The sequence below is a fragment of the Ursus maritimus genome, unplaced genomic scaffold (genome assembly GCF_017311325.1).
Source record: "Ursus maritimus isolate PB19 unplaced genomic scaffold, ASM1731132v1 scaffold_17, whole genome shotgun sequence".
Classification (NCBI taxonomy): domain Eukaryota; kingdom Metazoa; phylum Chordata; class Mammalia; order Carnivora; family Ursidae; genus Ursus; species Ursus maritimus.
In genome coordinates this window covers 52,527,483-52,551,623 of record NW_024424119.1, presented here as the reverse complement: position 1 = coordinate 52,551,623, position 24,141 = coordinate 52,527,483, and the positions used below count along the sequence as shown (strand labels likewise).

At 56.4% G+C, this 24,141-nt stretch overlaps 1 protein-coding gene across 3 annotated transcripts in view; it reads left to right on the top strand.

The window, feature by feature from the left end:
- The window catches only part of SH2D3C (SH2 domain containing 3C), a 28,966-nt gene that overhangs the window by 3,503 nt on the left and 1,322 nt on the right, over nt 1–24,141 (top strand). For 2 of the 3 annotated variants that reach the window (XM_008698729.2, XM_040631939.1), the window contains 9 exons: nt 9,117–9,156; nt 16,224–16,352; nt 17,481–17,935; nt 19,110–19,234; nt 20,212–20,747; nt 21,687–21,802; nt 22,351–22,522; nt 23,283–23,394; nt 23,729–23,935. In XM_008698729.2, the coding sequence (XP_008696951.1) occupies nt 9,117–9,156; nt 16,224–16,352; nt 17,481–17,935; nt 19,110–19,234; nt 20,212–20,747; nt 21,687–21,802; nt 22,351–22,522; nt 23,283–23,394; nt 23,729–23,935 (1,892 nt within the window). Of the gene's footprint in view, nt 1–844; nt 950–9,116; nt 9,157–16,223; nt 16,353–17,480; nt 17,936–19,109; nt 19,235–20,211; nt 20,748–21,686; nt 21,803–22,350; nt 22,523–23,282; nt 23,395–23,728; nt 23,936–24,141 lie in introns of those variants that run through there. The other variant, XM_008698730.2, reaches the window with a different exon arrangement.

Below are 24,141 nucleotides of genomic sequence, written 5' to 3'. Positions count from 1 at the left end.
AAATAACTCTAGGGCTGGTTCTGGGAGCTCTCTTCAATGGCTTTTCCCTGAGACACCAAGCACAGCTTTTGTGTGCTGGGGTAATTGAGTCTAGACCTCTGTTCAATGAGGAGCAAGACTTAGTAAAGCTGCAGAATGAATCCAGCCCAGACTCTGCCTCCTACTGACCCCATGACCTTGGATAAGTCTGTTTCTTCCTCTGAGCCTCAGTTTCCTTGTCTGATGGAAGGGCAGAATGATAGCACCTACCTTGTAGGGCAGTGATGAGAATTCAAGAATAACATACAGGACTTGTAAAATCTTAGCACAGTGCTTGGCACACCACAGAGTAAGTGCTTTTCTTTCGTCTCTGATTGCTCCAGGCTGCTGGTCTTTCTGACATCCCCCTCCTTAGTTCAGCCCTACTTGGGCGTGGAGAAGCAAGGATTGTATGTAAGGGAGTGGGCCTGATAGGTTCCGGGCCGTTCTGAGGCATCCTAAGCTCTGAGATGTGCATTGGGAGTTTGCAGGAGCGGGGCGCATGGAGGGGCGTGTTTAGGGGCGCGGCCTTTTCAGGCTGCACGAAGAACTGTCCGGGGAAGGTGGCGTTGGAACGGGGCGGGCCGAAGCGGAAGGGTGTGCTCGAGGGGCGTGGCCTTCCCAGCCCCGGACACTGACAGATGGGGAGAGGGCGGGGCGAGACAGGAGGCGGAGGGGCGCGAGGCGGGGCGTGTCCTTCCCGGCGGGAGGTGTAGGCTGTGGAGAGGCCCCCGGCCGAGGGCGAGGGGCGTGCCCGGGGCGTGGTCTACAGGTCAGGCTCCGCCCCCGGCGTACTGCACTGAGCTCCACAGCTCCGTGGCCTGAGAAAGGCGGGAGCCGTCGGGCTGAGGAGGTGTCCAGGCTGCAGGCAGTGACCGCGGGGAACCATGACTGCAGTGGGACGAAGATGCCCCGCACTGGGACCCAGAGGGTGAGTGACCAAGCTGGGCCTGAGGACCGCCTTCGAGGCTGGGAATGGTTTGAGGGGGAATCTGTGCCCTTGGGGCAACCAACAAAGCAGGATGCCCTGTTAGCATCAGGGACTTTTAAGCTTCCTTTTGATGTAATTCTGTCCCTGCCTTGTCCTTGCACAGGCTGGGCATTACTCCTCACAACAGCTCTAGAAGAGGGACATTATTATCATCCCCATTTTACAGAGGAGGAAAGGGAGATTTACTTGCTGGTCTGCAACAGTATTGAAGGTTAGAACTCCACCTTTCCGGCTCCTGCCCTTAAAGGCTGGGCAGCCCGTTCCCCTCCAATAGAGCCAGGGTCTCTGGGAAGGATGGTCCTGAGAAACCTTGAGGATGCCAAGTCTGGGACTCAGGCTTCCTCCCTATGTGCAGGGGTCCTAGTGGTCCTGGCAGTGCCTCCGGCATCAGGCCTGACCAACAGCTGGCAGAGGAAATAGAGAGACTGCCCTCCATCCCCCAATCATCCAGAGTGTCCAATGGTCCTGAGGGGGGTGGGGTTAGCAGATCCGATTGAGGCCCCTCCTGGTGTCCTGAGACCCAGTGTCTCACTAGCCCTCCAGACCAAGCAGGAGGCCGGGAATTAAACGTTTCTTCCAGACGCCCCCAAAGCCCAGCCCTGCCTCCCAGAGTTAGGAGAGCTGCTTTGCCTGTATGATCTCAGATTTGCCCTGCCCTACTCTGGACCGCAATCTCTCAGCAACCCAGATGGGACTGGAATGGTCTCTGATGATCCATACAGTCTAGAGAGGAGGGTACTTGAGAATTGCCACTGAGCAAGACTGGGGCCCCATTTCCGAATGTCCCAAGGGGGTCCTCTCAGTGGCTGCTCAGGGAGTGGTCTAAGCTGGGGTGGATGGTGTCCCTCCCCTACCCCCTGGGAGGCAGGGTGCACCTGGAGCAGAAGGAAGGAAGGGGAAGAGGTGAGGCTGCAGGAGTTTCCGGGTGCCCTGTTCCCTGCTGAGATCATGGGGATGAGGAGGAAGGAGGGAGGAGGGGCCAGTAGCACAGGGGCTGAAGGCCTTTAGATCCCAGATAGGAGAGCACCAGCCTTGCCTCACCCTAATGCCCAGCACCTCAGCCTTCTGCAGGGAAATAGCAGGTCCAGAGAGCCCTGACCCCCTCCCCTTCAGTCTGTGTTAAGGAGAAGGAAGGGGAGGCCCAGTGAAGGAAGGAGGCAGGAACACCTTCCACCTGCACCCATGCCTGCACACAGGAACTGTCAGGCCAGGGTCCTCTAAGAGGTGGTCAAGATCCGGTGCACAACCGGCCAGGCCCTGCCTGAAGCACCCCACGGATGCTGTCTACTACACAGGCCCTGTGAAGGGGAACCTCTACTTGCTTCATTTTACCAATGAGGAGACCAAGACTCAGAGAGGGGAAGGGATTTTCCTGGGGTCACACAGAGATTAAGTGTCAGAGCCTAGATTTGGTCCCAGGCTTGACCAACCCCCGTCACTAGGCCACAATTCAACTCCCGCAAGTACAAATCTCACAGCCATTTCTACGTTACTTAAATGACCTCCCATATGCCCCTGGAAGGGAGATAAAGGGAGCTCATTTTACAGATGAAGACACTGAGGTTTTGCAAGGTTAATATCTTGCTTGAGAGGACACGTTTCGTTGAGTTGAAATATCATTCACTTTAGTATTTCTCTGATGCAACTCTGCTCTGGACACTCTGGCAAGTTTCGGGGAGACAGCAGTGAGCACAGCAGACAAAACCCTGCTATCATGGAGCCCCTGTTCCAGTATGGGGGAGAGGTGATAAGACAAGGAGTTTTACAGTCAAGCAGAAGAGAGAAGTGCTAGGAGAAACACTGAAACCAACTAGGGGAATTGGTCACCATGGGGGTGTCTGGTGGTAGCAATTTAGGAAGGTTATAGCCAGGAGAAGGTCTCTTGGAGGTGATGTTTGAACAAAGGGATGAGGGAACAAACCCTCTTGATACCTGGAGAAGAGTGTGCCAGACCAAGGGAACAGCAGGTACAAGGGCCCTGAGGTAGGAGAGTCCTTGGCATGTTCGAGGAGCAGCCAAGACCCACAGTGGCTGGAGGAGAGGAAGGTGGGGGGCTGGGGAGTGGAGTGGTGGGAGGCGAGGCCAGAGAGGAAACGGGTTCAGATAATGGAAGGCCTGGAAGGCCCGGCAAGGACCTGGCTTTGACCCAGGGAGATGTAGCCATCGCTGGCCTTGAGCAGAGGAGGGCCTCACTCTGACTTACGTTTTATGAGGACCTCTCCTTTGCGGCGGCTTTGAATGGAGTCCTACTCACTGTAAAGTGTCACACCCAAGCGTCCTTTCCTCCCTGCTAGATCACAGACACCCAGGCCCCTCCACCCCCACTCCCAGGGCTGTTCAGAGGGAGAGGTGGAGAAGGTGGCATCCCACAGGAGAGCCAGGAACATCCAGCCCTGTGCCAGGCACTGAGAACAAGCCACGAACCAACCGCCCCCCCACCCCATTTCCTTTTGGAATGTTGATTCTGGTCCAAGAATTCGCAACACTCCCCAGAGTCCCACGACCCTCTCGGCCCTGCAGAGTGACGTCAGCTGCTGGGCATCTGGTAGTGATTACCTACCAGGGGAGGGGGCTGCGGTGGGCCCAGCCTGTTGGGCCTCCTCAGGCTCTGGGCGGCTGGTCCTTGTCTTCCGAAGGGGCCCAGCTGCTCCCGACTCTCATTTCCTGTGGAGACTTTCTCACAGTCCTCGAGACCCCCGGATGCCTCAGGCTGTGGGAACTGCTCTGGCTCAGGAAGGACGGACTGTACCCCCACCCCCAGCTGGAGCCACATCCCCCGAAACCCTCAGGGGACCTTGTTTGCAGAATCCGGGACCTCTGTGGAGTATGGGGAGGAAGTCGGGTAGATGGCTGACTGCACAACATTGAGCAACTTGCCCTGTCTGACCCTCAGTTTCCCCATCTGTAAATTGGGGTCAATAACAGCACTCGCACGCGCCAGGGGGGCATGGTGAGGACTAGATTGGCCCAGGTCAGCGTCAGTATAAGGAGCTGCTCTTGCGCTCGCCACGCCCACGTTATGGAAGAGTTCACTGAGCGCCCACGAGGGGCCCCTGCCCAGGGTCACGCTGCTTCCTCCCTCCCAGGGGAGGGCCCTCTCCAGAGCCCAAGAGGGTCTTCTCTCCTCCCATCCCTGCTCCATTTCTTCTTCTTGACATCGATTCTGGGCTTGTGGTCCCGTTGAAATATTAGTTTTCTTTGCCCTCCCCTCCTCACCTTCTCCTCATCTCCACCCTGGAGCGCTCCCCTTTTTCCAGGGGAGCCTGCCTCGTGCAAGGAAGGAAGTGGAGCCAACCCGGATCTGATCTGAGCAGCTGTGTGTCCCGGACCAAGTCACAAACTTCAGTTTTCTCCCCCTCAAGTGGAGCCTCCAGATTTCAGGCATTCAGTCAGCGTTCCGTACATGCCCTCCCCTTTCCTCTTCTCCAGCAGAAGCCTCGTCTCTGCCCCAGAAAGAATGGCCCCCATCTGCCCTATCCACACAGGGCTGGTACCCTTTTTAAACACCTGCTGACAAGCTCACCACTGGCAAGAAGACTGAGGGCACAAAATGGTGGCAAAGGAGCAGGGATGTCTTCAAGACAGTGGTGGCCCATCTTACAGGAGGTGGGGCAGGGCAGGGGCTAAAGCCAAGAGCCTACCTGGCAGAGAATCCCAAGGGCCCCATGGCAAGGTGCCCCAGGGAAAGATAGGGCTTTCTGCCTCCGCTCTCTCTGCTCAGGGCCTTTAAAAACCAAGGAGCACAGAGCAGTATTGCTTTCCTGCCGGGGTGAGTGATGGTCGGAGTGAAGGGTGGAAAAAATCTTCAGTCCCCCAGGAAGGGCAGAATGGGAGATCTCCATGGCTAGGAGCTGGGCAGCAGGGGGAGCCACACAGGGTTTGGGAATTCCACATCCTTCCTTCTCAGGAGCCTTGTGGCCCCTCTGGGGAGACAGTTACACCCATTTTACAGAAGCAGCAGTTGGACTTCAGAGAGGCGAAGGCGGGGGGGAAAGCTGAGAAGCAGGAGGCAAAGGCTGGGGAAGTGTCCGCTTGAGGCCATATGGCAAGGCCTGGAGGCCCAAGGGAACAAATTGGGGGTCAGAGAGACGGTAGACGGACAGCCGGCCTCTGCAGAGAGGGCCAGGGTGGGATGGGACAGCAGCTGCTCCCTACTGCCTCTTCCCCAGGATCCCTTGGGGAGCCTCACCCTTTCTCCCGGGCCAGGATGGAGGCCTCGAAAGTAAAGCTCAGATTTAAACCTCTGTTGGGGAAATAAAGGATAATGGGCTCTAATTACTGCTCATTAATCCAATTAATTAAGCTAATGTATGCAATAAGTGGTATCAGTTATCAGAACAAATCAGTTAATACAGGCAATTAAAGGGGTTGGTTATTTGAATAATTAATGTGGCTGATTAATGGGACTGATTTAGCTCAATTGTCAGTATTATTTATTAATTGATTTCACCACTAATATTTGATAGGAAGTGCCTTTTAAGTCCATGAAATAAAAAATAATTAATTGATGGAGCTGAGTTTTTCAAAGTGGAAGCTTTGATTTCTGCATTTGATCACTACAACAGGAGGGAGAATGTTCTAGAAATCTCCAAGCACACTGAGATCTGAAGGCCAAGTAGAACCACTCTGGACCTAAGGGAGATGGGAGGTTCCAAGCAGAGGGAACATCATGTGCAAAGGCCCTGAGGCTGGAGGGAGCAGAGCTCTTTAGAGGGAGTGGAAGCAGGCTAGAGTGCAAGGAGGAGCAAGGGGAGAGAGAAGGGATGGCTGACTGTGCCAGCCACAGAGGGCTGAGCCCTGAGAACCAGACTTTGTTGCATGGGGCTGCTGTGTGACATGTATTCATTCAAAAAAATCTTTATGGGGTGCCTGGCACTGCTCTAGGCAGATCCTAATTCCTGTCCTCTCAGAGCTTATATTCTAGCGAAAGAAGATAGACAATGCATGGCAGGTCAGATGAAGTGCTTCAGAGAAAAAGTAAAGAGGGAAGGGAGGTGGGGAGTGTTGAGAAGTTCACACTTTCAGATAGGTGGTGGGGGAAGGCCTCAATGAGAAGGGGACATTTTAGTAAAGACCTGATGGAGGGCAGGGTGGGAGCTCAGTGGTATCTGGGCGGGGGGGAGTATATCAGCCAAGGGAACAGAAAGTGCAAAGGCCCTGAGGTGGGGACAAAAGCCAGCAAGAAGCCGAGCATGGCTGAAGCAGCGAGAGTGAGGTTGAGCAGGGTAGGACATTGGGTGGCAGAGATGGTGAGAAGCCAGTCTGTAAGGCTGTCATGGGACTTCAGCCCTCACTCTGAGTGACACTGGGGCCACTCCAGTGGGTGGAAGCCAAGGAGATCCGTGGTCTGAGTTTCACTTAAACAGGAGGGCTCTGGGGGCTGGAGTGAGAACAAGTCACAGAGGACACACATAGAGGCAGGGAGGCCAGTGAGGAGGTGTGGCAATTGTCCAGGCAAGTGATAACACTGGATCAGGGGCAGACATGGTGCCATTATGTCTTGGAGACCCTGGAGTGCTGTAGGGGGAGGGTGAGCTGATGGGGACTAAGTATGGCCCCAAGCTGGCAGCTTCTTGGGCCTTGGCCTCTGCCCTGAGCTCCCCCATTGGCTCTGACCACCCCAGCCCACTCGTACCTTGGTGCAGGCTCCCCCCTCCCCAAGGCTCTGTTCCCTCCCCAGGGCCCAAGGGGAAGGAGACAGGAAGCGGGAGGAAACACTGGGGCGATCCCAGTGTCCTGGCCAATCTGTTCCCAGCAGTGGGCGGATTTCCGGGACTGAATAGCCGGAAACTCTGGGATGGGACACCTCACCCGGGAAAAGCTGGCAGGGGTGAACGTGCAGGGGAGGGGTCCCCACTCCACCTCACTCCCACCGCTGCTAGACAGACAGAACCAAAAGGGCTGTGGCCGGGCTGCAGCTTGAGAGACCATTTTTAAGTCAGGAAGGACTTCGCAGGAGGGAAGTTTAGCAGCGGGGACTCTAGAATGTCAGAACAGGGAGGGCTGTCAGACAGCTGCTCAATGAGGAGCCCCTGGCCTCAGGAGCTGGGGGAAACCCTGTGTGGAATTCTGCCCTGGGGATACACACCTTATCTGTGATTTTTAACGCTCAGATTTTTGGTTTATGTTTTAAATTGTTTATTTTATTAAATTTATGACATTTAAATGTAAGTATCAGGCTTCTGGATGGGAGGAAGCAGTTCCCCAATGTTTGACCTTCCTCCCTATTTCGCAGGTGGGAACACTGAGGCCCCTCCTAGCCAGAGAACCAGGGCCCAGCCTGACAACATTAATCCTAAGGCTAGTGATCAACACTGGCTGAGTATTTACTATTCATGTATTCCTTGAGGCCGCTGTAAGCTCCTGTGTGCCAGGCACTGTGCGGGGGGCTTAACAACGAATGAGACAAAGTCACGGCCCCACGAAGCTGTCAGGCAGCTGAGAGTCAACAAATAAATGTAAAATGGTCATTTCAGGCAGAGACTGAGAAAAATAAAGCAGGGCTGAGGACAGAGCGAAGGACCAAGGACTACTCTAGGTAGGGGGTCAGGGAAGGCTTCTCTGAGGAGGGGCATTAAGCAGAGCCCTAAATAAACTAGGGGAGGGGCAAGCTGCCTGACGATCTGGAGGCAGCACATTCTAGACGGAGAGAACAGCAACTGCAAAGGCCCCCAAAAGAGTGAGCTTGGCAAGGAGGTCAATGTGTCTGGGCAGAATGAGGGATAGAATGAGTGAGGAAGGCATGCTGGGGTTGGCAAGGCCGGTGGGCAGGCGCCACCAGGCCACGCCAGGCCCTGTAGGCTGGGGAACATATGGCCTGGTGGATGCCTGTTTTTCTGGCATAACGATGGTACCTCTTCACTATCACAAGGGAAGAAAGTTCTGGTTTGGGTGATACATTACATAGCCAGCCATTTGCAGGCCACGGAGAGAGGTTTAGATCTTGTAGGGTGAGAGGAAGGCGCCCAGGGGCGTGTGGGGGGTGCTCAGTGCATGTGACCCGCTTGTTTTCACCTGAGTGCCGCTGGGGGTGGAGTGGAGGCAGAGTGGGGTGTGAGAACAGACAGAGAACCAGTGAGAAGGCTGCGTGCCGTGTGCTGCACAGAGCCCGCCGGGCTCATGGATGGAGCAAGGGCCGGCCCTCGGAGAGAAGTGGTCAGGATCTATTCTGAAAGTAGAGCTGCAGGATTTCCTGATGGGCTGGGCGTGGAGCGTGAATGGAAGAGGAGGCACAGATGACTGCAGATTTTTTGGCCAAACAAAGCAGCAAGGATGCAGCTGACATCAACTGAGATGGGAAGCGGATGTTGGGGCTCAGGGGCCCGGCTGCAGGGGGCGGGTACTGACGGGCTTGCTTTGGATACGACAAGTTCGCGATGACTTCAGACATTCAAGAGGAGATGCTAAGGAGGCAGTTGGGTTTCTTGGGCGGGAGTTGAAGGGGCAGTTCCAGGCTGCAGCAGAGAAGGGATGGCATTTAAGGTGGGGGGGGGGGCTCACAGCACCCCCTCCCGAGGAAGGATAGCGTTTGGGAAAGACAGCCACTCTGGGCCTCTGGCCTCTCCAGGTCCCTGGAGGCTGAGGGGATCGATTCCACCACAGCCAACAGTCACCAGCACGGTGTGCTGCTGAGTGGGCCATTCTGCACTAGGGAGAGAGTATAGGGTGGATGGGGGGCGAGGAGGCTAAGCCCCAGCCCGGGGCCACCGGCATTTGGAGTGGAGTGGGGTAAGAACGCTCCAGAGTCCTGAAGTGGGGTGAAGACAGCGTGATTCAGGAAGCCTGTCAGGCATGTAACAGTGATCAGCTCCCAGAGTCCTTGCAACAACCGATGAGGCAGAGGCTGTCATTATCCCCAATTTCCAGGTAGGAAACCCAGGCTCAGAGAGGTGAGGGGACCTGTCCAGGGTGGCACAGCTGGCGAGCAGAGGAGCAGCCCTGACATCAGGTTCCAGTGAGTGCTGTCAGCTGTGATGCCCCCGCCTGCCTTTGGTATGAGCCCTCTGGGACACTAGGGCCAGGTGCTGGCATCACACAGGTGGGCAGAGGCTGGCAGCTGGGGAGCCAGGTAGGGCTGGGGACACTCACCTCTCCTCTCTCCTTCCAGGGTCGCCGGAGAGCCAGAGGCTAGTGGAGACTATGTGAAGGTAAGCAGGGCCGAGCAGCAGTCAGCGGACGGCTCAGAGCCTGCTCCACGAAGGGCAGAGTTCTTTTCTGAGGCTTGTTGGGGCCAGACCTCACTGCCTGTTCCCAAAAGGAGAGGGTTTCAGGGTCGGGGCGGCACTTGGGATTCGGTTTCACTCCCAAGGATCTTTCTTCCCATGCCTGCCATCGTTCTATCCTGGCCCCAAACCCAGGAACCCCCATCGTTTACCACCTGCCCCCCCCGCCCCGAACCTGCCAGCTGCCCTGGGCCCTGGGGTGTCTCCATGCGCAGCCCCAATCCCACCTGCTCTCTGAGCATGTGCTGGTATTGAGAGGTGGGAGCAAGAAAAGATAGCTCAGTTTTCATCACAGAGAATGGGCCCAGCTCCCATTTACCACAAGCTTAATTTGTCCTGGGCACTGGGAATGTTGAGAATGCACCTTTGAAACAATGATGATAAAAAGAGTAACATAATATCTTGTGAGCCTACTGTGTGCAGAGAGCCCTGTGCTGGCTGCCAGCATTGGAGGGGAGACAGCTCTGAGCTCTGTACATGAATGAGGTCTTTGACTTCCTTCCTCATCACTGAGCAGGGAAGGCCTTCCTGTATCCATGTACATACAGAGAACTTGGGGCCCAGAGATGCCCATGGACGCACAGTGATTTGCCCACAGTCACACAGCTACTAGGCGGCAGAACTGAGACTGCAATCCAATTTTGTCTGATGCCAAGACCATGGACAGAGTCCTTGGCCTTTCACCTCCAGGAGCACACAGAGCCAGCCTCCCTGCTAAGTATGGCAGGGACAGCAGAGGGCTGGGAGCATCAGGTCTCGTGTTCGAAGGGCTCCTGGTTCACGTGGGGACCAGGAGAGAATCACATGGTGGTGTGGCCTCGTGTTTTGTAATCCAGCAGATTTAGTCCCAGATCTGCCACTTACTTGCTACGTGACTTTGGGTATGTGGGTCACTTCCCTGAGCCTCAGTGTTCACCTATATGAAATGGGGTAGCAGTGGCTCTTCCCAACTAGGGTTGCTATGGGCTCAATGAGTCCATGCTTATAAGTAGGGTTGCTGGGCCTGGAATAGAGCCGGCTGGCCCGGCTCCTGACCCTGTGGACATTCCATCCCCCGAGATACTGCCTATAAAGCCCTGTGTAAGTGACTAGCCATGAGGCAGCATGGGAAGTGCTCGGATATCTGCCCCTCGCTATCATCAGAAGCCTCAGATAGGAAGCCATTGGAGCTCAGCAGGTAGAGGATGACTTTCAGCTTGGACTATGGGGAGGGGGAGATCAAGGAAGGCTTTCTGAAGGAGGAGACATTGAAACCAAGCCATTACAGTTGACCAGGAACATTCACCAACATCCTGTCCCCAAAGGAAAAGCTGAAAAGGAGCAAAGACAAGCAGAGATAGACAGTAGAGTGGTCCAAGCAGAGGCAAGTGTGGGCAAGGTCAGAAAGCAAGCTGAGTGAGCCCAGGGAAGTGCAGCCCAGGGCTGTGACAAGTTGAGCTGCTCCTGGAATCTGGGCCCTGGCTCTTCAGCCCTTAACCACAGGGGGACAGAGGGCTCAGGGAGAACCGGCACCAAAGCCAGTGGGTAGACACAGGGGACATACATTTTAGCACCCTGCAGTTTTCAGATACCTAGCAAGGTAGTGAGATCTCCATCACTGGTGGTAGTAAGATCCCTGTGAGGATTATTAGCTTTGTATTTTTCCTTTAGTTTATGGGGCTAAAAATATACTTTAAAATACTATAAAAGAAATAATACCTGTTCACTGGAACTAATTAAAGGATGAAGTCAAAAGAACATTAGTTTTAGCTTCAAGCCTCAGACGGTGGTAGAATCAATAGTCTGTTACCAACAATCCATTCCTGCCCAGAGGTACTAGCTTCCAGAACTCCAGGGTTCTCAGACCACAGTGTGAATAATTTGATTCCAAGTCAAGGATTCTGAAGTTCGAAGACCATAAAATTCCACACTCCATGGTCAGAGCTTCAGGTGTATTTGTGGAAAACAATGGAACAACTGAGGCCCAGAGAGGTGAACTCATCTCCCTAACATCACACAGCCGGTCAAAAGGATTTGTACCCTAGGCCTGACTGATGCAGAGTCAGTGACGGCTCCCCCTTAATTCTAGGACAAAAAGTCCAGACTGTAAGACAATTGGCGATAATAACATGCATTTATTGAGCACTTACTTTATGCTCGGCAACTTAATGTGCATCAGACTCAGCCAAGGCTCAGAAGGGTTCTGTTAGGTCAGCACAGGTATGTTTTCCAGAGGAGTGAATCCAGGCTCCAAGAGAAGGGGCTGGTGGGGTGGAGGTGGGGACCGGGCTAGCTGAACCCACGTTGGTGTCCTAAGCATTGAGCCTTACTGACTCTTTGCACCCCCAGAGTCTGTCAGTCTAGCCTCCCGCAATTCTCGATCGAGTCCCTGATTCAGGTGACAAATCCTGCCTGGGCTCTGAGAGATTTCCTGAGGGCACAAAGGATTTGGTCAAATGCATACAGGGCTTTTTCCAGCTTTAGATATGATTTAATTCAAAGTCTTTGCCTGCTCCGGGTCAGTGAAGGGTACGGTGAATCGGGGGAGCCAGGAAACCCCCCTCCCGGGCCCAGACATCCCCACCCTATCCCTCTGCCCCCCACCCCCCGCGACCGCCCCCCTAGACGGTCCTCTGCTCCGCTTCCCCGACTCCAGGCAGCCCTGCGGGGCTGGAGCGCAGGGGGCGAGGGGCGGGGAGCGGGGGCGGGCGGAGGGAGGAACAATGGCCCCCTCCCCTCCCCTGACCGGCTGGAGGGTGGGGTCTCCCCGCCCCGCCTCCCCGCTCCTCCCCCGCTAAGGCGATGAGGTAATCGCGCCGCTGAGAGGCACGCGCAGCCGGTGCCCAGCCCGGTCGGTCCCCGCGCCCCTGCCCCGCCGGCCGCCGCCCCCCGCACCGGCCCGGCACCGGACGCCCGGCCCCACCATGACCGAGCGGTGCAGCCTGTGGAGTGCCCTATCGGCCGCCGCCTGCTGCTTCTACCGCGGCTCTTTCGTGCAGGTGCAGGTGAGGGGGCGGCTCGGCCCCGCCAAGCGCTCCGGGCTGGGACTCCGGCCGCTCCGCCCCGGGCCCGGCGACCGGGAGCCGCAGCCGGGTGGCGCCTCGCAGGGTCTGGCGGGGCAGGGGCAGGGGCTGCGGGAGGGGGCGGGGTCGCCCCAGCCTCACCTCTGGGCGACCGGCCGCTCCGCAGGGTGAGGGTCCAGGCTGCCGCTCTCGGGACTCGAGGCTGAGGGGCTGCCGTTTCGGTCCTGCCTCCTCCGCAGGCGGAGCTGAGCTGGGGTACTGGGTCCTGGGAGCTGCGGTCCCCGGCGTCCTGCCGGTACTCCGGCGTGCGCTCCGGCCCCTGCGGCTGACCCGGGCAGCCTAGCTCCCCATTGTACCGGGAGCTCCGGGCTGGGGTCCGAAGGCTGAGTGAGGGGCGGGAAGCTGAACGGGTGCTGCGGGTCCCGGGGCTAGGGCCAGAGCGCCCGCCACTCTCCCGCCCTCTAGGTGGGCTGGGGCAGGCTCGGGGCGCGGGACTCCCAGCCCAGCCGGCCGGGCAGTGCGGATAGGCGCCGCGGCGGTGAAGGGGTTAAACGGAAGGGGGTGGAGGGGAGGACCTGGACCCCGCCTCTGCGGAGCATCATCTGGGGATGGCCTTGCTTGGGGTTGCCAGACCGTAGGAAGCTGGAGGGGGCTTGCTGGGAGCGGGCTGGGGGTTAGGGGTTAAGACCCTGACCGGGGATCTCTGCGCTTTTGCCTCCGGAGCCCCCTGGGGGACGCCGGGCGCGTCACCTCTGCGCTCCCCCGGGCTCACACACACGCTCCGAGCCCGCCTGAATGACGGCCCCGCCGGCAGCGGAGCGCAGCATCCCCGCACCGGCCAATCAGGCGCGCGCAGGCGGGGAGGCGGTGAGATCATCTCTGGCCAATAGCGGTGCGCCGAGCGCAAGGATGCTGCATTCGCGCCCCAGCCCGCAACTCCCACCCCCTCCCCGCCTCCCAGTCTTGGGAGCTGGGGACCCCCTAGTCGAGAGTGAGGAGGAGGAGGGCACAGGACCCTAGGGTTCCCCAACCCTGGGTGTGTGGGAGGACCAAGTTGGTTCCCCCAGATCTCCCTGTGACCATTGATTATGGCTGGAAAAGTGGAGTCCAGTCTCCCCACTCCCCGCCCCGTTTACAGATGAGGCTACCCAGGCTCAGAGAGGGAAAATGACTAACTCAAGGTCACACAGTGGTAGGCAGAGTCTTGTGGCCAGGTTCTTTACCTCATAGCCCACTCCCCTTCTTTGCCTCATGTCTATCTTGCTCCAGCCGTGGAACTGGGGTGAGTTCTCAATTACATGCTTTTTTGTCAAGGAGAAGAACCCCAGAAACCTGGGGTACTGGTGTTCTCTCCTTTGTGACTTCCAGTCTTCCATCCCCAGGGTGTGGTGTGGTATAGGGAGGGAGGCCAAGGACCCTGAAGAATAGGGAACTCCATACAGAAGTGTAGATATATGAGGATACCTCCATTTCAGTCAGCCCTCGGCCTTCCTACCCTTCAGGGGTATCAGTTTCTTTTTTTTTTTTTTAAAGATTTTATTTATTTATTCAACAGAGATAGAGACAGCCAGTGAGAGAGGGAACACAAGCAGAGGGAGTGGGAGAGGAAGAAGCAGGCTCATAGCGGAGGAGCCTGATGTGGGGCTCGATCCCATAACGCCGGGATCACGCCCTGAGCCGAAGGCAGACGCTTAACCGCTGTGCCACCCAGGCGCCCCAGGGGTATCAGTTTCTACCCTGGGTAGAGGGCGTACAGAAGCCCCATCCCCAGGACCTGTCTTTTCCTGAGCACCTGTACCATCGCTGACCCCCACCATCTGTCCCCAGAGCCCTACAGGCCCCTCAAAGCCCCAAGTTTTGTGGGCCCATCACCAAGCTGCTCTGCTCCAGCTTTGCCCACCTCAGAGAGTGTCTCATTGTCCTCCCAGATCTCCATCTGAAATCCTCTCTGACCCCTCCACCCTCCTCCCCGTCCTGATCAATGGCTACTTAAATACTCTTTTCCCAGTCCCCACCCCCGTGCCCCGCCCTTCCCTGCCAGTGCCTGGAAAGCACTAAGCCACTCTCCACACAGCAGACTGAATCTTGAAAAACCCTCTGTGGCTCTGCTGTGGCCTCTGGGTAAACCCCAGCTCCCCACAGCAGCCTGACAGCCCCGCTCCACCTGCCCCCATCATCCTCTGCCCCTTTGAAGCCCCCCCCCACCCCAAGACCTTGGCTCTGCCTACAGGGCCCTGACTCTGCCACTGTCTTCCCAGAAACTCTTCCCTGCCCACCTGTTTGCCTATCTGTCCCTGTCCTGATGCTTTTACTGGGCTCATCCAGTCCTTCTGCAGGCCTCCGTGGAAACATCACCTCTTCTGGGACTCGACTCTGACTAGATGAGGAAGGACACTCTTAGCTGCTCCCAGAGCTTTCTGTGTATCTCTGAACATTCAGAAAACTGGAATTGCTTGTCAGTGTCTGCGTGGCTCTCTGAGATCACCTGCCTTGATGACCTTGGGGCCTCAGCCCCTGGCACAGGACCTGTCCCAAAGTGGGGGCTTAGTCATCATTGAAATAATGAAGTCAGAGACTATAGATATCACTGAAGCTGGGGATCAGGGTGTCTTGGGAGCAGTGTGGATTGGGGTAAACTGAGGCAGTGTGGGAGCAGAGGTGTGGGGAATGGAGCTTGCAGAGTTAGGCTCTGAGATCTTTGGAAGGTCTGAAAAAGCAGGGAGTGAATTAGAGGACCCTCGGGCCCTGGTGAGTAGGGGGTCCTGGAAAGCGATTGTCACCTGCACTGAAGCCAGGCCCTCTAGGCCCTCTTTCATCTGTCTTGCTGTCTGGCCAGTTTGGGGCCAGATCTACCTGTCCTAGAACAGCCATCTTTGGGGCCTGGAGTTGGGGAATGGGAGAGGAAGCAATGTCGCATGTCCTCACAGTGACGAGGACATCTATGGGCTAGTCACAGTACCCTGGAGTATTGTCTCCTTTCATCCTTGCAACCCAATGAGGCAGGTTCTATCATTATACCCATTTTACAGAGGAGGAGACTAAGGCCCAGAGAACTCAAAGGGCACAGCCAGGATTGGGCTGGGCTTTGTGGTGGGGCTGCACCTGGCAACGGGAACTCCCCTCCCTCTGCTCTTAGATATCCAACCCAGGGCCATGGTAACCAGGAAACCAGGAGTCTCCCCCTTGGGCAGGTGGAAGGGGGGAGTCCTGGGCATTATCTTCATTGAGTGACCTTTGGCTTCCCTGCTTGGCCACAGATTTGCCATCTGGCCAGGATTGCTTGAGATGGCAAGGAGGAAAGGGCCTTGGGAATTGTAAAGGACAGCAGAAGTGTCTGTGTGGGGGCCTCTGATTCCCTGTTTATAGCTGCCTCCTCCACCCTTCCACTGTATAATTCAGCATCCCAGAATGTATCCTCATCCATCCAGCCTTATGTTTTTGTCCTTGCCTTTGCCTGGGTACCTGCAGCCTTACCTCCCAGATCCACCTGTAGAAATCCTGCCTCTCCCCAGTGCAAGATCAGTTTGATCTTTTTGGTGCAGAGTGAGTGTTTTGTTGTTACTGTTCCCTCCAGGAAGGCTTCCTGGACCACTCCACTTGACTTCCATTTTATCTTCTGTCTTCTAAAAGCAACCCGGCTCTGTGCCGCTGTCCAGTACCGTGGTGCTGACCTTATTCTGCTCAAATGTTCCTTTCTCTTTCCCTTCCCCTGCCTAGACTACAAGCTTCCTTGAGGACAGGGCCTGTTTTGTTTACTGTCTCATTTACTCCTGGCGCATAGCACAGGGCCTGGTACACAGTAGGACTAACTGAGATTTCCTTACTCCTGCTGGGCTGGGGACTCACGGGTGAGGACATTTCTGGCACCTGTGCCTAAATTTTCCCAGGGTCCTGGGATGGAAGCAACTCACCTGGGGTGGGGAGGGGTTGGGAGAGAAGAAGGGAGAAGGCTTGGGACCAGATGCCAACTCTTTGCTGTCTCCTTCCCAGTTCTCCAAGGAGAAGTACATCCTGGACTCCTCTCCTGAGAAACTGCACAAGGAGTTGGAGGAGGAACTCAAACTCAGCAGCACAGATCTCCGCAGCCATGCCTGGTACCACGGCCGCATTCCCCGTGAGGTGAGTGGGCCCTGGGCAGGACCTCAGCCCTAGACGTTTCCACCCACCACCTCGGCCAGGCCCTCCCAAAGAGGCTCTGACCCACTGCTTGGTGGATTCAGTCCGAGTGGACTGCAATGAGGTCTAACTCTGTCATTTACTGACTGTGTGACCTTGCACAGTCACTTCACCTCTCTGAGCCTCAGTTTCTTCTTCTATGAGATGGATGGTAATGATAGTACCTGCCTTAAAGGGTTGCTGTGAGAATAAGTGAAACAATGCCTATAAAGTGCTTAACTTGATGTCTGACACGTGGCGGGCTCAATGTTATTATTAGTGTTGTTATTGCTATTATTATTACTATTATTTTTAACTGTTTTTTTCCATGGGTCTATACATTGGCCTCTTGTGTGTTTGGTTAGTGAGTGTCAGGGCCTAGGATTCTCAGTTTTGGCAAAATTGAGTTTCTGTGCCGAGGCCCAGATTGGCTGATAGTCACCTGTTCCCTCTTTCATTCATGCTATGGATCTTTGTCAAGCATCGACTCTGCCAGGCCCTGTGCTGGGACCAAGAATGTGGAGAGAAAATGGGTGATGGCTCCCCCGGAGGGTCGGTAGTCCAGTCAGAGCCCAGTGGAAGAAGGGCAGGAACAGAGCATCCATCAGGGAGTGAGGGCCGGCCCTGAGGAGGGGGTGCTGAGCACAGAGGCCAGTGAGAGATGGACAGGAGTTCACCAAGTGGGCAGGGTGGGAAGGATGTTCCAGGCAGAGAGGGCAGCCTGAAGGTACAAAGGCCCAGAGTCCTGGGAGAGCACTGGGTATTTGAAGGAACGAAGACTGGGAATTCACTCTGAATTCATTCTGCTCCTGAGAAGGAGCAGGTCTGAGAGCTGAGTTTCAGATTATGGCGGCCCCCAGCTCTCCCAGACTCTGTGTCCCTGTGCCTTACATTCCAGGGTGTCGTGTCCTCCCATTCCCGAGCCTCTGTGCACCTGACCCAGGGCCTATGGCTGAATTGCCGCCTCCACATCTGGGTCACTGTGTCCCCCTTCCTAAGCTTTAGATATCTCTGTTCCCTGTGTACCCCAGATCCCGGGTCTGACCCTCCCCTGCCCCGGCCCTGCTCCAGCCTGATCACTGCCTCCCGCAGGTATCGGAGACCCTGGTGCAGCGCAACGGCGACTTCCTCATCCGGGACTCTCTCACCAGCCTGGGGGACTATGTGCTCACGTGCCGCTGGCGCAACCAGGCCTTGCACTTCAAAATCAACAAGGTGGTGGTGAAGGCCGGGGAGAGCTACACCCACATCCAGTACCTGTTCGAGCAGGAGAGCTTCGACCACGTGCCCGCCCTTGTGCGGTACCACGTGGGCAGCCGCAAGGCCGTGTCAGAGCAGAGCGGGGCCATCATCTACTGCCCTGTCAACCGCACCTTTCCGCTGCGCTACCTGGAGGCCTGCTACGGCCTGGGCCAGGGCAGTGGCAAGGCTGCCAGCCCCGCCAGCCCCTCGGGCCCCAAGGGCAGCCACATGAAGCGGCGCAGCGTCACCATGACTGATGGGCTCACCGCTGACAAGGTCACCCGCAGCGATGGCTGCCCCACCAGGTAAGCGGGGACCCCTCGCTAGGCCTCAGTCTCCCTGTTTGGCAAGTGGGGGTATCCGTCATCAGAGTGCTGGTGAGGAGTGGGAGGCCCAGCCCCTCTGACCTGGGAGGAATGAGGAGGAGGAGGGGCTGAGTGCAGGGTCTGCAGACAGCCAGGCCCCCAGCCACACCCAGTCGGCTACCTGGGCCCTGACGCTCCCCTCTCATGACCATGTTCCTACCCATAAAGGGCCCTCTCTCAGATACCCCCCCAGCCTAGGGGACCCCTGGGTGCTGTCCTGTCCCTGCTGCTCTCCTTCCCGACCCACGTAGGTAGGCCAAGGCGGGCATCAGAGCAGAGGGCTTTGCAAGGGGATGGGACATTGCCAGCAACACTTTGATGACACCCAGTTTGCCTCTGGGGCTGGGTGAGACGAGGCCAGGCAAAGCCACAGCAGGGACTCATTCCTGAGGCTCTAGTGTGCACCCGGCCCTGTGCGGAGGGCTGTCTGCCCAAGCTCATCAACTCCCATGTCCTTCTGGGAGCTGGCTCCTGTGCACACCCCACTTTACAGATGAGGGAATAGGTGTAGAGAGGGGAAGCCGCTTGCTGAAGAGTGGGAGGACTGAGATTCAAACTATGTCTGCAACTCCAAAGTCTGTACCCCTCATTTCTATGGCCTCCCTGGTTGTTTGCAAAGAGACCCGCCATCCTGTGCCACCAGCACTTGGATAGGTCTCATCTCCCTAGGCCTGGGCTGGGTGCTATCAGCCAAGGAATTGCTGGTTGGAGTCTCCGTGGGCAGTAGCTCCTTTGCCTGTGGTTTAGAACCAGTGCCCATAATGGTGCCAGGATCTGGCGCTCCTCAGAATGTAGGAGCAGTGAGGAGATGCCAGCCTGGTGGGCCTGGTTCCCTCAGGCTCCCCATCCTTTCTGCTAGGCCTGCTTCCCAGGCAGTTCTCTAAGTTGGAGGCAACGTTCTCAGGGAAGAGAGCGGTTGTGTGGGTAGTGGACTATACAAACACTCCCCGCTCTGGGCTTCAGTCTTACATTTGCCAGTTAGTACTACACTCTCCAAGCCTTTTCTGCCTCTGACGTTCAGTCAGTCTAGGATGGAGGCAGAGGTGGGGGTCCTAAGGCCAGCTGAGGACCCTGCCCTCTGGGCTCTGTGCTCATGAAGGTATCTGCTCCACAGCACCTCATTGCCCCACCCCCGGGAATCTATACGCAACTGTGCCCTCAGCATGGACCAGATCCCGGACCTGCACTCGCCCATGTCACCCATCTCCGAGAGTCCCAGCTCCCCCGCCTACAGTACTGGTATGGCCAATGGAGGGGAAGGGGCCCGTGGGGGGAAGCTGGTGGGAGTGACCTTGTGTGTGCACACGTGCTCTGTTTGTCTTTGATGACTTCTGTTACAGTGTGTGGTTACGTGTGTTTCTACCTCTTTACTGAGAGGGATGCCCTGCAAAAATTCACACTAAAAACCAGACAGCGGAACTACTGATAGTGTCTCTACGGGTTGTCACACATTTTTCCCTAAACACAGGCTGGCCAACCTGTCATAACTACAAATTTGCCTTCGAACCAATTCCCCCAAATGTAAAAGTTAAAATTCCTTGCCCCAAATGATTTATCAGACTTTTTCTGAGCAACATGGCAGAGCGAAGTATCCAGGACTGAGGATTTCAAGCCCAGCTCTCCCACGTGCTGGGTAGTGACCTCAGGCAGGGCAGTTGACCTCTCTGAGCCTCAGTTTTCTCCTTGTAGAATGAGGATCGTGGAAGTACTTACTTCCCAGGATGTTAGGGTTAAATGGGCTAAGGTACAAAGAAGGATCTCACAGGCAGGAAGAGCTCAATATACATCACCTCTCATTTTGGGTGATGGTTTCACTGCCGTTGACCAGCATATGGCCAGCATGTTGCCAGCTCCTGGCACATGTGTACTCAATAAATCATTGCTAATTCATTGAGAAATAATTCCACACAATGAACTCCAGCAAGTGCTTATTAGCATCCCTGAATCACGGCAAGCTCCTCTAAGTAGTTCAGTGGTTCCCCAAGGCTGCAGTGGCCTTAGGGTAGGAGCGAGCAAACTCCTGGGGTCCAGGCAATTTGGGAGTATCCTTGAGGCCTGGTCAGTTTACCTGAGGCTGCCGGGCCTGGCCTGGGTGCAGGGAGGTGGGGACATCACCCCTATAGGGTGGGTGGAGCCTGTCCTTTGGGAAGAGGGTGGGAGAACTTCACGGGGTGGGGAGCTCTGGTAACTAGTCCTCTCCCTTTCTCTCCCTGCAGTGACCCGTGTCCACACCACCCCTGCAGCTCCCTCAGCCACAGCGCTGCCTGCCTCTCCTGTCACCCGCCGCTCCAGTGAACCCCAGCTGTGTCCCGGAAGTGCCCCAAAGCCCCCTGGGGAGTCGGACAAGGGCCCTTACGCCAGCCCCTCCCACACGCTCTGCAAGGCCTCCCCATCACCATCGCTCAGCAGCTACAGTGACCCGGACTCTGGCCATTACTGCCAGCTCCAGCCTCCTGTCCGTGGCAGCCGAGAGTGGGCAGCAGCTGAGGCCTCCAGCCGGCAGGCCAGGAGCTATGGGGAGAGGCTAAAGGAACTGTCAGAGAATGGGGCACCTGAGGGGGACTGGGGCAGGGCCTTCACAGCCCCCATTGTGGAAGCCACCTCTTCCTTCAACCCAGCTACCTTCCAGTCACTACTGATCCCCAAGGATAATCGGCCACTGGAGGTGGGCCTCCTGCGCAAGGTCAAGGAGCTGCTGGCGGAGGTGGACGCCCGGACACTGGCCTGGCATGTCACCAAGGTTGACTGCCTGGTAGGTGCTGGGAGAGCACTGGGGCAGGGAGAGAGCCTCTGTCCTGTGGCTTTGGAACAGGAGTCCAGGTGGTGAGGAGTTGGCATCTAAATTCCCCAAGTATAGTGAGTGGGTCTGGCTTCTGGCTTCATAGCTGTCCCTAACTTGCTGTGTGACTCTGGGCTGATCACTTTACCTTTCTGGGCCTCCATTTTCTCTTAAAAACAGCAACAACAACAAAAACAGCAACAACAACAGCACAAGATATTCTTGCTTCCTCTAGTTCGGCACTGGAACTGGGTGGTGCTGAAAGCCAGAGCTCCCTGAGGGCAGTTTTTGAGCCTGGTGAGAGTCAGCCTGGCTGTTCCAGAGAATGTAAAAGCCGAGACTACCTGCCCCCACCCCCCCTAGTGGACAAAATAAGCAAAACTCATAACCTGGACTCCTAAATTGTCAATGCCTGAGCCTTTGAATGATTCTCGACTATCTAAGGACCCAGAGTCTCTCTGCACCTCAGTTTCTCCCTCTGAAGTTTGAGGGGAACTGATTACTTTATGTGAGGTCCACACTGGCCTCTCAGCTCAGGAAGCAAGAAAAGAGTGCAGATATATTGCCCTGTTGAGAGTGCTAGGTGTGAAGGCAGCAGTTCTGGGTTCTAGGCCCAATGTGTGACCTTGGACAAATCCTTTCCCTCCCTGGGTCTCAGGTTTGTCTTCTGGAACAAAGATGTCCTGGTCACCTTTGCCCATATCAAACACCTCTGGGCATTTTCCCACTTATCCCTCATTTCACGGAAATGAGGGGGAAATGAGGTTCATTTGCTCCATGGCAGAGGGTGAGAGCTGGAATTCAAACTCATCATCCCAGCCAGGCTGCCCTCCTAGATAAAGCTCTCTGACTCCCAGATGGCTTGGGCCAGCCGCGACAGGAAATTAATCAGCCCTCTGGGCGTCCTTGCAGGTTGCTAGGATACTGGGCGTTACCAAGGAGATGCAGACCCTAATGGGAGTCCGCTGGGGCATGGAGCTGCTCACCCTCCCCCATGGCCGGCAGCTACGACTAGACCTGCTGGAAAGGTAAGGCAAGCACCTGCACCCGGGAGCTCGCGGGGAATCCCCCGGACTACCTCGCTGCCCTTTTGCTGTGGCCGGTTGGCCAATCAGAGTCTCTCAGCCCGGCTCCCATGGGTTCCGGCTACGCCCTCTATCCATTGACGAATCGCAACTGCTCGGTACCGAGCTCCAAGCAATCCTAGTTTCGCCAAAGCCTGAGTCCTATCTCCGGAGTCATCTTTTGCACCCTCTTGACCAATCACACTCCGTGAGCCGTGGCCCAGCCCATCAGTTCTGGCTACTCTTCTTTCTTAAAACTGTTCTGCCGCGTGAATTCCACTGATCGATCACAAGCCCCTCAGCCTGGCGCTCCGAAGCCTCCGGCCCCGCCCATGATTTACACTGACCAATCAGAAGCCCTTAGCCTGCTTTCCCTCGCTCTGGCCGCGCCCCCTAATCTCATTGACCCTTTCCAATCTGTCACTTTGGGCTCGGCCCTCCGCCCCTCGGCGCCCAACCACAAGCAGTAACAGGACCCCTCCCCTCTGACCTGGCCCTGGCCGCTGTGACAGGTTCCACACCATGTCCATCATGCTGGCCGTGGACATCCTGGGCTGCACGGGCTCCGCCGAGGAGCGCGCAGCGCTTCTACACAAGACCATCCAGCTGGCGGCTGAACTTCGGGGGACGATGGGCAACATGTTCAGCTTCGCTGCGGTCATGGGCGCCCTGGATATGGCCCAGGTACGGAGGGGTGCATCTCGAGCTGGGCTTCAGGAAGTCGGTATCTGGAGGAGCCCTGGGATACGTTCGAATAGGGAAGAACTTGGTGACTTTTAGGCAGCATCGGTGAAAGGGTTAACTGTTGAGAACTGAGTTCTCTAAGCGGTGACCTGCTCCAAGACCAAGTCTTGCCCCTTCTTGGGGCCTCAGTTTACCCACCTGCAAAACGAGTGAGGAGCATTATATGAGTTTCAAGAATATAAGATGGCTATTAGCGAGCACTTAACATATGCTAGGTGCTACACTCAGTACTTCATAAGCATTGATTCCTCAGAACAATCTTGTGAAGTGCCTTTATTGTCCCATTTTACTTATGGAGAAATTGAGGCACAGCAGTACTTGCCTAAGGTCACACAGTCAGAGACTGAAGAAGTTGGGATTGAAAAGCGGGTCTGTTTCCAAGCCCGAACCTCCTCCACACTCTACACTTGCTCTCCCATGCCTAGTCAGTAGTGACCACAGCTCCCAGCTCTGCTACCTAATTTTGCAATGACCTTGGGCAAGTCATTCCCCTCGCTGAGCCACAGTTCCCTCATCTGTAAAATGAGCTGTTGCAAGGCCTCACGGGAGAATGTGAAGAGCAGCCAGCACTGTCCCTGGTACATGAAAGATGACCATGATAATAACTAGTATCCCACATCCGGGTGTCCACTCAGCAGGGTGGCCTGTGGCCCATGCAGGTCCCTTCCCTGGCTGGGCGCTCACAGTCTGCTCTCCCCAGATTGCCCGGCTGGAGCAGACATGGGTGACCCTTCGGCAGCGACACACAGAGGGTGCCATCCTCTATGAGAAGAAGCTCAAGCCATTTCTTAAGAGCCTCAACGAGGGCAAAGGTACCTCTCCCACCTTGCTGTGTGACCCTTCCCTGTCTGGGCTGGCAAAGACTCTCCCGGTGTGGACGATGACGAGAGCTTGACTGAGCTCTGCCCAGGCTAATCTCTTTGGGCTCCCTTTCTGCACTCGGCAACCTTAAGAGCAGCGGTCAGGACCAGGCTCAGCCCTCGGGGCTGCGCCAAGGCTGCAGCAGGGTCAGCTGGAGGGGCTAGTCTTGGGAGTCGGGAGCCCTGGGACCTCAGGCAGATCCACCCGCTGCCTTACCTGTTGGCCGGGAGCGCTGCGGGTGGTGGGGCCTCCAAAGTCTCTAAGCGGTTGCCTTCCTCCCTGCAGAAGGCCCGCCGCTGAGCAACACCACGTTTCCCCATGTGCTGCCGCTCATCACTCTGCTGGAGTGTGACTCGGCCCCGGCAGAGGGCCCTGAGCCCTGGGGCAGCACGGAGCACGGCGTGGAGGTGGTGCTGGCCCACCTGGAGGCTGCCCGCACGGTGGCCCACCACGGAGGCCTGTATCACACCAACGCAGAGGTCAAGCTGCAGGGTGAGTCATAGGTCGCATCTGGGGGGTGACACGGTCACTGGTCACCCTGTCCGGGTCTCCCTCCACCGGATTGGCTCTCCCCTTTCCTCCAAACCTCCATTCGCATTTCTCTATTCCTCTGTCCGGCCCCGCTCCCTGACTCCTTTTCCTTATCCCTGTTTTTCACTTTCTTATCAGTTCAACTGTTCGTGAAGGCACCGGGTGGG